At 29.1% G+C, this 16,485-nt stretch overlaps 3 protein-coding genes across 3 annotated transcripts; 1 reads left to right on the top strand and 2 right to left on the bottom strand.

The window, feature by feature from the left end:
- Nucleotides 1–4,767: 4,767 nt before the first annotated feature.
- On the bottom strand, nt 4,768–5,500 carry LOC120275137 (membrane protein PM19L-like). The gene is made up of 3 exons (XM_039281642.1): nt 5,371–5,500; nt 5,099–5,276; nt 4,768–4,999 (listed from the first exon to the last, which is right to left on the bottom strand). Exons 1-3 carry the CDS (start codon nt 5,498–5,500, stop codon nt 4,768–4,770), a joined length of 540 nt encoding a protein of 179 aa, XP_039137576.1.
- Nucleotides 5,501–9,569: 4,069 nt separating this feature from the next.
- Nucleotides 9,570–10,585, bottom strand: LOC120278093 (MYB-like transcription factor EOBII). Its single transcript, XM_039285004.1, has 3 exons — nt 10,356–10,585; nt 10,141–10,270; nt 9,570–10,047 (listed from the first exon to the last, which is right to left on the bottom strand). Exons 1-3 carry the CDS (start codon nt 10,492–10,494, stop codon nt 9,600–9,602), a joined length of 717 nt encoding a protein of 238 aa, XP_039140938.1. The 5' UTR covers nt 10,495–10,585; the 3' UTR covers nt 9,570–9,599.
- A 4,136-nt stretch (nt 10,586–14,721) lies between these two features.
- On the top strand, nt 14,722–16,480 carry LOC120278558 (protein CANDIDATE G-PROTEIN COUPLED RECEPTOR 7-like). The gene is made up of 2 exons (XM_039285315.1): nt 14,722–15,760; nt 15,850–16,480. The coding sequence occupies exons 1-2, from the start codon at nt 14,798–14,800 to the stop codon at nt 16,348–16,350; spliced, it is 1,464 nt and encodes a 487-aa protein (XP_039141249.1). The 5' UTR covers nt 14,722–14,797; the 3' UTR covers nt 16,351–16,480.
- The last annotated feature ends 5 nt before the right edge of the window (nt 16,481–16,485 follow it).

Here is a 16,485-nt window from a genome sequence, read left to right on the forward strand (position 1 = left end):
CAGTGATAGTGCTCAATGCTAATGCTTTTCTTGTTTGATTTCACTGCTCAATATAAATCACAAAGATGACACATCTATCTATATATATATATTAATAAATAAATAAATAAATAAAAGAAGAAGAAGAAGAAGAATACATGGAATATTATGAGAAACACATTTGTGAATGATTTATGGAAGATGCCATGTGATTTATTCTCTATTCTCATTGTTATGATTGATGTGCCATTTCATGTTCTCATTGGATTAAAAAGCAAATATAAATAAATAAATAAATACTAATGTGAAGAAAATAAAAATAAAAAGAAGTAAAAAAAAATTGAATTGAAAAAGGAAGGTTGGCAATGTGGAGATGAGTTGTGATGCAAAAATGGTTGTGGAGTATGAGTGTGAGAGGTCCATCTTGACATGCCAAAGTGTCTTTTGCTTCTTTTTTTTTTTTCTTTATTTTGTTGGTATTCTTTGAATATTATTATTATTATTATTATTATTATTATTATTATTATTATTATTAGCATGAGTCATTTTGTATTTTGTGTTATCATTTTCTATGAATGGGAGTTATTCTGACACAAATATTTTTTTCCTTGTATTAAAAAACACTGAAAATTGATGGTGACTGAAGTGCTTACCTTTGTATGAATATATATATATATATATATGCTTTTTTTAAAGGGTAGGATGGATGTATGATTTGATAGACATGGATATATTTAATGGTTTTTTATTTTACATGTGTATCTTCCAAAATTCCTTTGGTTATTTAATATTTAAAATATTGTAATTATAGATCATATGAAAATTCAATAAAATATTATATATATGTCATACAAATAGATTTTTATTTTCATACGTAAAACTTTGAAAATATCTGTAGTTATTTGTTTTATCTTTAAAAGTTTTGTAATTAATTACTAACAGTAACAGAAATTAGTTTAATGGATAAAGAAGCTTGAGTTATGAAACAAATGATTTTGAATTTTAATTTTTATGTATGTAAAAATATTTATTAATAAAAATTTATTGTTTTATAAAACTCTCAGTATTTCCGCCTAAACTAGTTTAGAATGGACATTAAAACTTATGAGAACTAAAAAAATATATTAAAAATAAAAAAATATTTAATATAAATTGAAGATAACTCTAATTAAAAAAATACTTTGATAAGCAAAGGGTGAACAATAAACATTTAATATCAATATTTTTCAGGAGCACATGTGTAGATAAACACTTCTTTTTTATTAATGTTTTGGACCACTTGAAAAAAAAATTAATAATATCATCAACCCCTTCAATTTATAAGTCTAATTTTGCAACAATTAAGAATGTTTTTAATTTATTATTTGAGTCTAATCATTTGACAAATGTTTGTAATCCTTGTACAAATAACATATTACTCCCTAGAATTTTATATACATATATATATTAGAAAATGCTTTTATTTGTAGAAGTGGTCAAATTATAAATAACTAAAAAAAATTAGAGTTGCTAAAAAATTGATAATGATAAGCTAATTAACATGTGTTAATAAGTCAAAGAAAATGAAAGGATGACGTGTAAGGGTGATGTGTCAATTTTAAAAGTTTTTTGTTTTTTTGCGCCGACTTAATGAGCGTTTTAAAATTAGTCAAACTATTTTATTTATTTATTTATTTATTTCAAAAACTATCAATTTGCTGTTTAATCAAACACTTGAAAGCATGAGATAATCATTAAATTTATAAAAGAAAATTTTTGTATTTTTATTCAGCTCAAAACCAAACGATCAAAAAACCCTTGCTGTCAAATCAAGATGAGATAAAAGATTTCATTTATTATAAAAATTAAAATGAGTTTATTATAAGATTTCATAAAATTTTAGCGGAGGTGGCGGATTTGAAGGAGTGTATTTGACAACAGATTAACATTTTAATTTTAGTGGAGGTGGCAAATTTAAATCTCATACATGTGACAGCTCGAGTGTATTATAAGATTAACTCTACATTTCATGCATGTCCAATTTCATAAAAAAATACCATTTTAATTTGGATAAACATCAATTATGTATCCCAAAGTTATCATCTTTTTAAAGTTGTTTAATAATGATTGTTAAATTATTATTTAATGGTTATTACTTGTATAAAAAAAACTTTGCATGTTTTTGTCATTTACTGTATATAATTACTAATTTCAACTGTTTGGCATCATTTAGTATTCTTCGAGTACTATACATAATTAAGATAATTATAGTAACTGTTAGATATAAATCCAACGACACTATAGGACATTATTAAATTTGAAAATTTAAAAAGTTTTTTAGACAATGTACCCAGTTTTGACTTTATCAATAGAATATATATAATTTATATTTTAGTAAAATATACAAATATCAACTACGTACATCCTTATAGTTACGTTATTGTTCTCTAAAAAATTTTTATGATAGCCGATAAATTATTATCTAACGGGAATTATTTGTATAGAAATAATGCAAAGTTGTGTTTGTTGGGCATAATTACTGTTGCGTACTAGATGACATACCTTCATTTTTTAATGCTAAAGTTTAAACTCATCTCAACTAAATAATTAAAACTATATATGGTACGCTCAATCTGAAAGGGTTGTTCGAGTAACGAAACAAAAGTAATACAAAAGTTAATGGTACAGTACAATTCCCCACCAACTTCATTTAAATGTTGATTTATGCAGGGACCGTTCTGCAATCTAGTAATTTAATTCTGCATCTACAGTACTCAGAAATCATTTATTATTTCACCATGCCGGAGTAATCAAATAATCTAATCAATATATACATTCAAAATCAAATTGAATTGTTCAGGTTCATGTACCAATTTAATTTGGCAGCAGCTCAACAATTTTGAATCCAAATTGAATTTAAATTGATCGTCTACTATACCTGTTTTTGTTAAAGTGCTCACTTTTTAATTTAAAGAATAAATAAATAATATGATATATATATATATATATATATATATATATGTTATGATTGATAGATGATAGCAACACAAGATATTAAAATAAAATGAGAAAAATAAAAGAAGAAAACACTAAATATTTATGTGGTTTGGCTTTTAATGTTTTTGTGGTTATGTGTTCATCTGACCAAAATACTATATATTTATAAGTAAAATGGAGTAACAAAAAATCCATGCATTCATACATAGATGTCAAAAATTGTGGCTTCTTGCATGTTTAAATGAAGGCTTTATATAAGTTAAAACATGCTTGTCAAAGACTAAAGGGCTAACCCTAGATCATTTAAGCATGTATATGGCAATTTGTTAATAACATGTCTAAAATTCAAGACATATTTTACACACTTAACAATAAACAAAATGCAAATCCAACACTCAATAAAGTATATATACACAGATAATAAGGAGTTAATATCTCATCTCATTTATGCTCATAAAAGACATAATGCAAATCCAATATTTAATAAGATACATATACAGATAAGAAGTTAATATCTCATCTCATTTATGCTTATTTTTTATGTTTATTTTTTAAGAGTTCAAATCTATCCTCTCCTAAAAATATGAATAAAAATATGAAAAGTAAAATACTTTTACTTTGATCATTGGCCCTTTTCTCATAAAAAATATAATATTTACATATTTACGTGCACAAATTAATATTTATATAACTTTAATTAAAATACTTTATCCACCTTTTTAAAATAATAATAATAATGTTTATATTTATCAAACACATTCGTCCATATAAACATTAATTTGTATTTAAATATAAATTTCCCCATGAAGGTTCATATCTTTTTATATACACCACTATAAATGTTCATCTTTATGATTTTAGTCCTATAAAAATGTACGTATTTCACTCCTTTGAGAGGGCATTGTTGTTTATGGTCCCATCATATGATGATGTTATAAAAAGGAGTAAAAAGTGAGTAAAGAGGAGTAGCTAAAACTTGGAAGGCTTTGAACAAAATTTAATTTCAAGGACTTGAGGAGACTTTTAATATAGTTGGAGGACCAAAAACTACACCTTTCACTTAAAAAAAAAGTTATAATACTAAATTTGTTAAAAGTTAAAAAAAAAATCTTGTTTTATTTTTTAAAATTTTTGTTCAAAAATAATTCTTTCTTATTAAAAAAAAAAAAAATCTGCCACCCAGAATCCAACACAACCTATGATTAAATTCATCATCCAATGTTATATGGTGTGCAATGAATTCTTTTAGCAAGTTGAGTAAGTTGGCAATTGTTATCTCCTTTCTATAGTTTTCTAGGCAAGAGCCTCTCAAGATTCCTCTTCTTCTTATCTTTTAAAAAGAATATGTATCTCAAAAACTCAAAATAAAGAAAAGAAAAGAAAGGTTCACATATTTGCTTGGAAAAAAGAGATGCTCCATATTGCTTGGAAAAAGTGTTGCATTTACATACATATGAAAGAATAAACCATGTTCTAAAATGAGAACAAGCATAATCATATGCCAAATATCCAAAGAATCCCATTCTCTAGCATGAGCATATACAAAAGCCTATTCCTTTAGTTGTGCTTAAAAGAGTGAAATCCAAGCATCCAATCTCATATATTCCAACCCTTTATTCTTTAAAGTTTAATTCCAACATGTAATTATTCCCTATCTCTGTTGTGAAAAATAAAAACATGGTATATATTTCATTCAAACATCCAAACATGTACATTCTCTAGATAAAAGTAGACCATTAAACAACAAAAAACAACAACAACAACAAGTTGATCACTAATAAAGATCAAAGAGATATCAAACAAACATGTTGGCTAGATTCTTGTCCCAGTCTCACCAACCTTAATTGGCTCACCACCCTGACCAGCACCCATTCCATAAGTGTCTGGATCTCTATATCCTGGTCCATACTTACCACTAAACATGCCAGCATGCAACAACAACACATAGATCAACTGACTGAAAGTTAGTATTATAATAAATGCCTCCAAAACCCTTAGTCTCCATCCTCTATACCCTCCAACATGAATTTCCTTGCATGCCAACCTACACATGCATGCACATTAATTAGTATATATTAGTTATTAGTCTCTCTCAATCTTTAATATTAATAATGAAATTATGGGACAGATATTGATAGGTTACCCAAAAGCCAAAGCAGTGATAGCCCATGCAATAACTGATGATGAAGAAGCAGAAGCAAGGCTGACATTGCGCCAAACTCTCACATGGTTTGCACCAGACAGCTTGGAAGCCACTCCAACAACTCCAGCCAGGATTGCAAACACAAGGAAGTAGAATGTTGCTCCATTCCCAGGAACTCCTAAACATTAATTAATTATCATTTTAATTATTTACTGTACCATATCTTCATGCATGCATGACCAAAAAAGATGTACAAAATGAAAGCATCAAACCTGGATGATTTGTCTGGCCATTGATAAAATGGTTGAGGTTCCAGCTTGCAAAACCTACCACTATGATGTACATGATTAAGTTTAAGAACAGGAGTGGTACTGCCACATTTCTCCCCACAGTCCTAGCCATGATCATTTCCTTATACAAATGGTTCACTTCAAAATCAAATCATATATAAAGATAAAAAGGTGGTGAAGTTCTGCAAGAATGGTGACACGTGTGAGAAGCTTGTTAGGGTTTGAGAGCATGGGAGAGTGTTGGCTATGTAGCTAGCTTACAAGTGTTTGAACACGTGTTTGCATGAGAGTTTTGTTTCTGAGACTGGCTCTTGTTTCGAGTTGAAGGTCTTATCTTCACCACATGATATATATATATATATATAGCTTGTGCCATGCAAAGGTGGTGAATGATTGGTAACTTCACATGGTGCATGGTGATGGTGTTCACGTGGATTATGGTCATCTTATCTATATATGTCTGACATGCAGAGCTTAATAGTTATACGTGTCATGCATGGAGGGTTTAGTCATAGTTGATTTTCATGCAAGATATCATATATATATATATATATAATGGAGTTTGTATAATCTTGTCATAAATTTACATAGCCTTAGGCACCACCCCTTATTGTGTGATGATTAAACTCAATTGACTTTTCCCTTTGTATGACTGAGTTTCCAACTTAATTATTTGAAGATAAATATATATATATATATATATATATATATATATTATTGTGTGATGATTAAACTCAATTGACTTTTCCCTTTGTATGACTGAGTTTCCAACTTAATTATTTGAAGATATATATATATATTTGATTAATTCCAAACTTTAATAATATTCATCACAGCTTGATTAATTCATGTGAATAAATGTGAATGTCAGGTTGATGATGTGATTAATCTATTAATGCATTCTACTTCTATCACGATGAGTTTGATATAAACCAGAAAAATTAATTGTTGATAGGACTTATGAGGACATAGATGTTGATATTATGTGTGTTTACAGATGAACGCACATGTCTGTGATTAGTCAAAGTGCAATTGATTAATTTTTTGTGGCAAAATTAATTTACTGACTCATTGTCCTACTTTTAGTCAAGTTAATTTGAAAATGTGAAGCTCTTTGGCATCACTCACCTCTAAAAATTAGTAATTATCTTTTAAAAAAATTATCACTTTTTAGTTTTAATTGACACGGTTCATCCATTTTTCAATATATATATATATATATTATTTTTTAAATTTGTAATTAATCATTTGTTTTTTTATTTTTTATTTTACTCTTCATACATATTTAAGTAATTTTTATAATATTAAAAATATTTTTACCTCGCCGGTACAAAGAGCTCACCCTCCTTAATCATATATGCTTGAACGTGAGCCAATCCGGGTGGAGCAAGCTCACTTTATATTTAAGATATGAAAAAATTGAAGATTTTTTATATAATAGGAAGAATTGGAAGGATCTTGATTCTCCTATTATTTTATTTTATTTTTTAAAAGAATAAAGCCTGCTTGTATGTAATGCTTATGTGGGCCTTCACATTGAATATATATTTTGTGTTAGGACAAACAGCAAAAGCAACAGACTCTGTAGTGATTGTATCTTTCTGAAACTAGAAGCAAAATAATAATACAGAAAAGAAAATTATGAATATTTATATGAAAAAAATTAAAATTAGATGACAACTATAAACAGTTTTTTTTTTTTTAGTCAATCATTGGATAGTCCAATGGTATGACATCAAAGTGTAAGAGGGAGGTCATGGGTTCAAATCTCTCCCCCAACAGTACTGTTCACCGTACTGTTCATACACTGTTCACCTGGGATTCTTATACTATTCACATATGTACATATAATGTACATCCGGGTTTCAATACTGTTTAGTATTGTTTATATTGATAAAAAAAAGTGTTTGTTGTCTATTATTCAAAAAAAAAATAAAAAATAAACAGCTTTTTAACAAGAGTAGTGTGAGTCGTGTGACAGAATCAACTCGAAACAAAACTCACTTACAATTTATGAACTTAAATAATATTAGCTCTAGCTAATTAATAGAACTCAACAATAAATTTAATAGGAGTACTATTAATTATTATAAATCTTCGAAAGAGGATTTATTGATGAAGTTATAACTTATAAGTCAAGTTGACCCAATAATTCAAATCAGACACCAAAATTTACTTCAATTCAGTATATATGGGCTAAAAAAATATTTAAATTTTCAACAGTTGAAGTCCATTAATGCATTATCATTCATTATGAATGATCAACACATGCATGCTAATTAATTTCTCAACTCTCTCTCTATATCTATGACTATTGATTGCAAGAAACTATAATAAAAGCTTGCAGATTAATATCTTTAATTAGTAATCAGATGATTGGGTCTCATATAAATTACATCTTTCCTATTCATAGTTTATCTTATATATATATATATATATAACTAGAATCATTTACTTGTTTAATGCACTGTTAATTATTCATTTTTATAAAAAAAACAATTGATAGTATTAAATAAAATATAAATTATGCTTGTGCAAATAGCCAAACCAAGAAGGGTGACATATATGGTCACATGGGATTAATGTTTTGTTTTGAAACTTGATGATTCATAATTAAGCATATATCATCACATTATAAAAATGGAGTAATATATTATCAAACTTTAGGAGATAATTAATTCCCACATTGATATATAAACAAGGCATTCAAGCACTTGCAATATAAATTAATAAACAACTGTATATATATATATATATCCACACATTGATATCATGCATCAAAGATATTTTTAATCACACATTTCTTGATACTTTTCAAACATGAAAAGTTCATCCATCTTATCTTGTTAATTAAAGTGTCACTAAATATCTCCTGACTAAGACTAGCTCAACAATATATATCACCCTTTATAAAGAGACATGTTTATATTGAAGTGAAGTCCTACCACTGAGACCCAAAAAACGAAGGGTCCTTAATATACCTAACCTTTTCTTTGAAAGCTATAGTTTGAGTCAACAAGAGACAATAAGCTACTCTTTTGGGTCAAAGGATATAACTCATCTTCAAGATTAATATATGTATAAAGCCTTTGTTTAAGCTGGTTCATTAAGCCTGATTAAAGTTAAACCGCGTTGGAATCAAGTTAGGTGGTCAAGAGAGTAAACACACATTCAAATCTACTATTTTGCAACGCGTTTATAGACCTTAACACTACCTCACTCTAACTTATAAAATTAATAATACTTTGTTTAAGGGTGTGAAGTTAATCAATAATGCTATGCAAGGCCCTTGTTTAAATAATTCATAGAATACTTTAGCAGAGGATAGGTGGCAAATAAAAGTTATGTTTTAATGTTACTTTATTCACAAGAGAATAATTCAGTACAAAAGTTGAGAATAAAATCGAGTTTTGTTTTGTTTTGTTTTTGTTTTTTTTAAATATACATGTAATTATTATTTTTTTTAAAAATAAAATAGACACATGTAAATATTTTTTTGCTAAAAGGAAAAAAAACGACTTCTAATTTTATAAAATAGCATGTAGTCAATTATCTCGAATTTTTTGTTATCATTAGACAAGAAAATTTATTTTTATTAATACTAAAATATGTAAAATTAGATTCTTTTTTTTTTTTTAATAAGCCATGATACAATGAAAACAGATAGCAAATATAGAACTTTAGAAAATGTACAGATGTTTGATTAACAAAATTTATTCTGCAAAACCTTGTTCCTAAAAATATAGATTCATTAATATCCTTCATATTTAATTTTGATAATTTGAACATCTTTATATTGATTAAATGGACAACTATATATATAAATATATCTTAGTTTTTTCCTTTTCCTTAATTTCTGTGGAACTATATATACATATATATATAAGAGATATGATCCGTATCCATGAAAGCATGAACAATGTGCTAAGATTAGTGAAATGATAGTTTACCAATTGGATATAATAATTAATTTATGCCCCACACCAATTATATGAAGAGGCCCAAAAAGTAAGATAAGAAAATTATAAAACAAATTAAAAAAGAAGAAGCATGCTTAAGGCTAAATGATATATATCCCAAGTGATTCTCAAAGTGGTTGCATCCTTATCCACCAAATAAAAAAAAACATATATAAGATAAATATATTGTAGCCCCACTGAACCCTCTTCTCTCTTTGTACATGATCATCAAAGATAAATATCATAACATCATCAGTAAAAATACAACACTTGATCATGTTGCTGCACTACATCATCCAAGTTCCAGAAGTTCCCCAATGATGATCCAATGTCCTCACTTGACCCATCACTCATGGATGTCATGGATGATGACATATTTGGGTACATATAAGCCATGATCATCTCATCAATGTCTTGTTCTCCAACATGCTGCACTTCATTGGTTTGCTGATCATAACAATTATACTGATGTAGTACTTGTTGCTGTACTTGCTGCTGCTGTTCTTGATCAACTTGCACTTGAAGTACAAATTCTTGTTGTTGTTGTTGTTGTTGCTGTTGTTCTTGTTGTTGTTTAAGAAACCTTGCTCTTGCTCTCTCCACATTCTTTGATGTCTTTCCTTTCTTGAAGTGTGTTCTCCAGTAGTTTTTAATCTCATTATCTGTCCTTCCTGGAAGACTTCTTGCTATTGTGGACCACCTACACATATTTATATTCACACTCTCAATATATATACATATATATTCACAAAACAAAATTAATATATAAAGAGAGAGATATCAAATTAAATACCTGTTTCCCCATCTGGCATGAAGCTCTAAAATGATGTTCTCCTCTTGAGGAGTGATCTTTCCTCTCTTAAGATCAGGCCTGAGGTAGTTCACCCACCTAAGTCTACAACTCTTTCCACTCCTCCTCAATCCTACAACATCAACTCATGTTCAATTAATAAAAAACACAGATAAAAATGAGTGAATATATATATATATATATAGATAGATAGATACCTGTGAGTTTGGAGACTGAATTCCATCTGCCTTCACCATGGAGATTGACATGATCAATGAGAAGCTTGTCTTCTTGAGGAGTCCAAGGGCCCTTCCTCCATCCATCCTCAAAAGTTCCCCAACCAAACTGAACATTCATTTTGTCTTGAAAGTTGAAACTAACTAAAGGAAGAGTTAATTAGTGGTCAGAAATTATTATCTGGTATCTTCTCCTACTAGATCAAATGAGTTTTGTCTCCTTGTTTGTGAGACAATGGGATGTATCTCAAGTCTTGTTACCTATTTATATTCAGCATCATTGCCATCCTTTCATGTCCCTTTCAAAGCATCTTACTTCCACTAGTTTCTTCTCTTTCAAATTCCCCACTTTGCCCCCTTCTCTTCATGTGTTTTCCAACTTTTCCTAATTAAAACTTAAAATTAAACTCTTTCTTCATTCTTTTCAGATATATGTCTCAACTCCCATCTTAACTAATTATCACCTACTGATCCCCCACAACTAAGGAAATTTTTTTTTAGTGAGTAGAACACTTTATCAAATTCTTTATATATATATATATATATATATTTATTTATCTTTGGTATGTTTTATACATAAAAATTTAAAAGACAATACTATATAAATTATCTTTTAATCACTAAAGATTTTATTTTGTATAAACACTGATATGAAATCTTTACAAAAAAAAAGTAATGATCTATAATATAATTTTATAAATCTTTTATTTCTTAATTAAGAACTACAGTATCAAAACTTTACTAAATTATAGAGCATAACTAAAAATAAAACTGTGTAATTAAAAACTTCTGTCAAAAATAATATAAACACTTATTTTTTAACTCAATTATTTATACTATACTATATTATATATAATATAAAAAAAAGTAATTAACTACTTGTTCTATTATAATTTATGAAGTCATGTGTATAGTTCGTATAAAATTTTATCATGTCTTCAACGATTATTAAACAAAGTTGATACAATAAAAAGGAAATCTTATGATTCAATGAATTAAGATAATAAGAATGATTAATGCATGCGTGCACACAAAAAAAATCCAGGGACAATATTGGGAAGAAAAAGAAAAAACATGCAAAGCTAAGTGTGACACATATTTGGCATCAAATGAAAAGTGGTCTTTGCCGTGTGCTAGTGACATAGCCTTAGATCTTAGCACATTTAAAATTTGTACGGTTCCCTTAAACTCCATCCACGTATCTCCAAGCCCTTGTTTAAGAGTTAGGGCTTTTGGAAACATCCATCTAATCACCAAAAGAAAGAAGTGATTAATTACAAGTGGGTTGTTGTTAATATAATATATATATATATATATATATATATATATATATATATATATATATATATATATATATTTCTATATATAACATAAAAAAACAAACTATGTGCCACTAACTAAGCTCAAGTTCATCTAACCATCCTTGTAATGCTATGCTTTTCACTAATGTGATCCTTATCACATTGTTTATTGGCTTGTGTGATGCCATTTTGGGTAAGCATGAACTTGTTTATTGATTTAATTAGTGTTTAATTAGTGTGGCGATGACCTTGACCCGCCACGTGATCGCCACGTGTTAGACCTGATTTATGTTTTAAGGACTTAAATAAATATTATCATCTTTTGTGTACATTGTATAGAGATTAATTAAGTGCTACTTAAACAATTCTCTTAATGAGTTACCCCTTTAGATTCCACTATTCTTAATCCTCATAGTCCTGTTCAAAGATTGTTTTAGCCTAATCAAATCATCAAGATTTCGTTGTCTCTCTTTGATTAGACTCTTAAAGCCATTCATTTGTTTTTTAACAACTTTTTTTCTTCCTAAATTATAAATATCACTTATGAATTTTAATTCTCATTAATTAGTTACTTCCTCAAATATTAAATATTAATTTTTATACGTATTTTCTCTTTGTGTTAATTATTATTATTATTTTTTTTGATAAAAATGGATAAACCACTGATTTATTTAGAAAGAAGAAAGCAGGTCAAAGATGCAAATACTCTCAAATATTAAATATAGTTAATTATTCTCTAGATAAAACTATAAAATACGATCCGTCTACATATGTATACATATATTGATATACATATATAGATATATACATATATATAGTTTGATTACTTTATACATACATACATACATACATGAAGAAAAAGCAACTCAAGATAGATTTGCTGATGTAGTTGTGTCAGTGTGTGTATATATATATTTGATAAAACTATATATAAGATACCTTGATCTATATATGTATATATATATATATATATATGCATATATAATATATACATATATATATAGATATATATAGGCTGATTACTTTTATATATATATCTATATGAAGTAAAGAAAAACTCAAGATAGATATGCTGATGTAGTTGTGATACTAATTAAAGTTAAAAAGAAAAACATGTATGAGCTAAGGAGGAATCCAACAAGATCAAGTAAGATCGAGAAGTTGTTTGAAGCTTCAAAATGATGCTAAAAAATGGACAGGTGTCCATGTTTAATTAGTTTCATGGAGATTTAAGCTAGTGTAGATGAGAAATTGTAGTGTTTTTTTTTCTAAACGAAGTGACACACAAAAGGCACACATGAGAATATATGATTAAGCACATCGATAATCATAGTTTAGTGGGATAATTGCATTTAAATAAGAGATTAAAGAGGAATGGTGCTTTTCGGGGACCATTAAATATTTAAGTGAGACAATGTTATGAGGACAAGGAAGTGGTGCATTAGTTCTAGAAGAAAAGATGGCTTGATATTGAGATCCATGTTTTTCTTGTTCAAGTTCATGGAATCAGAGATTAATTAATCATGGAGATTAGCACCACTTAAATTTTATAAATTATATAGGCTTTGAGCTGTACAAATAGGTTGATTTCGGTGATATCATGAAATTAATTATTAATTATTTTAGCTATATTATAATGTATTGTTCTAGACTCCTTTTTTTAATTATTTTATTTCTCAAAGTTAATTTTGGGAATTTATTACTTATATATATATATATATATACAACTTAATTTTTGTATAATTTTTTTTTCTTCCTATTTTGATTGATTATCGGAAAAATAAATACAAGCTAATGATCGGTGATATATATGGAAGATGGATTCATGAATTACTTTTTCTTTCATGATAGCTTATGATTGTTTTGCTAAAAATATCAGTATTATTATTATTATTATTATTATTATTATTATGTTATATATATATATATTTTGTGGAGACATGAGTGTGACAATTGCATCCATAGTTTATTTTATTTTATTTATTTTATTTTTTGTGGAGACAAGCGTGTGACAATTAACTCCATATTTTTGTAGATATAATTCTTACATCAATATTTATATCAATTAATATTTAGCTTTCATGTACTTTAAAATTGTTTCCTCCTAATTGAGTATCACATGTTCATTTGTGATGATGAAATAAATTGTCCATATTTATGAAAAATGAGATTAAAAATATATATTTTTTTAAAAAGTGGATAAACCATTTCAATTAAAGATAAAGATCCTTCACAACTTTGGACGCCATATAAACAACCACAAGAAGTGGAGAAACAACACTAAGAAAAAAAAAAAAAAATACAAATCTAAAGTTCAGGTGAACAGACAGACCTTCCCCCTCTAAATCAAAGAAGATTAGCCCGTGTTTGGACCCTGCAACTCCTCAATAGGCGGGTCCCACCAAACTCCTCCACACGAGATCCTAAATTAAAATTTTTAATTAAAAAATGAATTTAGGCTGTAATAATAATTTGTAGCATTCAAACTCAAACTTCACAATGTGCTCTTTTTGCAACAATAGATCTAGGATAAAAAAATTGTAAATTTGAAGTTTTATGGTAAAACATCAATTAATTAGTAATATTTGTGATGAATTTATTAAAAAAAAATTTGCATCAATAAGATTGATCTATTTAAATTTTATATAAATTATAATTTTTTAAATTTTTATAAGAGAGGCAAGCCATTTACTTCAACCAACCTTTTGTCATAAAAAATTGATCTTTTCAACCTCTTTTATTTAGCAAGAAAAAAATTACCTTTCCTTCTAATGTGAATGTGGTAATCATAGACGTTATAAATAATAATAAAAAAATTTTATCATACAAAATGATATCACCAAATTAATTAATTAATTAATTAATTAATTAATTAATCAATCAATCATTCAAATCCAAACAAAAATAGCAAGTGCCATGTTTTTGTGATCACTCTCTCCCTATAAGAAAGCAAACTATTTATATATATATATATATATATAAAAAGCCTCTAATTATTAGAAGTTCAACATGAACAATATATATATATATATATATATCTCCAAAATACCAAACTAGACTTATGGTTAGTGTTAGGGTTTGGTCACCCGCTTATCATGCACGTAAGACAAGTCAAAGCCATGCATGCATGCTGTAAGGCTCACCCAAATCCCCGCCATGCATTACGTTCTCCTCTTCTCCATTCATCCACATCCCCCTCCACCACCTTCACTCTTCAACTCCATTATCAAACCTCTCATCATGATACTGATCTTCAATTCTCCATTAATGGCCACTTCTCACCACCTTCTCATTCTCCTCCTCCTCTCAATCCTCCCCACCACCTTTGCAGAGATCAAGAACACCCACATTTTCTCCGATGCAAGACCGATGATCCTTTTCGAGCAATTCGGCTTTCTTCGTGGTGGCCGTCTCTCTATTTCCATCTCCCACGTCCAATGGTCACCTGCCTTCACTTCCACCACCACCTCCACTTTCAACACAAGTCTCACTGGCTTCTTTCTCATCCCAAATGCTTACTATCCACGTATCATCAATGAATCAGAGTACACTCCTCGCTTCTGCCCTCTCTTAAGTCACTACATCATCCCTGTCCTAACTTTCACTGATCTCACCAAAGATCGATCATGCGATCGAGCTCTTTCGATCGATATCGCCGATGAGTACAGCCTCTTCTTCGGTAATTGCCAACCGATGTTCGATGTAACGATGGATGTTCGAACAGAGATGTACAATGTAGATGCAACTGGTGGCAAGGACTATTTACCTCTTGGCCGGAGACCGGTGCCGAAGATTTACTTTGGGTTCTTCTTGGTTTATCTTTTGTTCTTTTTGGTTTGGATTTGGGTGTGTTGTAAGCAGAGGAAAACAGTGGAGAAGATTCATTTGGTGATGGGTGGTTTGTTGTTGTTCAAAGCATTGAAGTTGGTTAGTGCATCTGAGGATCTTTGGCATGTGAAGAGGACTGGGAGTCCTCATGGCTGGGATGTGGCTTTCTATTTCTTTGGTTTCTTCAAGGGTGTTTTGCTCTTCACTGTCATTGTTCTCATTGGCACTGGCTGGTCTTTCTTGAAACCTTATCTCCAGGTTCCTTCTTTTCTTTTCTTTGTTTCACTTCTTATAATATATCTATAAAACATTGATATATATATATATATGTGTGTGTGTGTGATTAGGAGAGGGAAAAGAAGATTTTGATGATAGTGATACCAATGCAAGTGATAGAGAACATAGCAGCAGTGGTAATAGGAGAGACAGGTCCAGCAGAACCAGACTTCTTGACATGGAACCAGATCTTCTTGACTGTCGACATTATCTGTTGCGCCGCCGTCTTCTTCCCCATCATTTGGTCGATCAAGAACCTCCAGGAAGCATCGAAAACCGATGGCAAAGCGGCGAGGAATCTCGAGAAGTTGACACTCTTCAAGCAGTTCTATGTTGTGGTTGTGAGCTACCTATACTTCACTAGGATTTTTCTTTCGGCTTTTATAGCAATGTTGAGCTATAAATACCGGTGGACGGTGACTGCAGCCGAGGAAGGAGCTAGTCTAGGATTTTATCTCTTCGTCTTTTATAACTTCCAACCGGTTGAGAAGAACCCTTACCTTTATATTGGGGATGAGGAGGAGGCTGCTGCTGGTGGTGCTTTGGAGATGGAAGAGTCTTTTGAGCTTTAAGCTTTGTGCTTTGCTTGTATGTAGAGTGCTTGTTGTACAGTAGATACAGTTTTTCATTTTGTTTGAGAACTATTGTTTTTCTTTTGCTCTGTTTAATGAGCATTGTGACAGATAAAACATGTATTTTTTTTCATG

The sequence above is a fragment of the Dioscorea cayenensis genome, chromosome 2, assembly GCF_009730915.1.
Source record: "Dioscorea cayenensis subsp. rotundata cultivar TDr96_F1 chromosome 2, TDr96_F1_v2_PseudoChromosome.rev07_lg8_w22 25.fasta, whole genome shotgun sequence".
NCBI classification, from domain to species: Eukaryota; Viridiplantae; Streptophyta; class Magnoliopsida; order Dioscoreales; family Dioscoreaceae; genus Dioscorea; species Dioscorea cayenensis.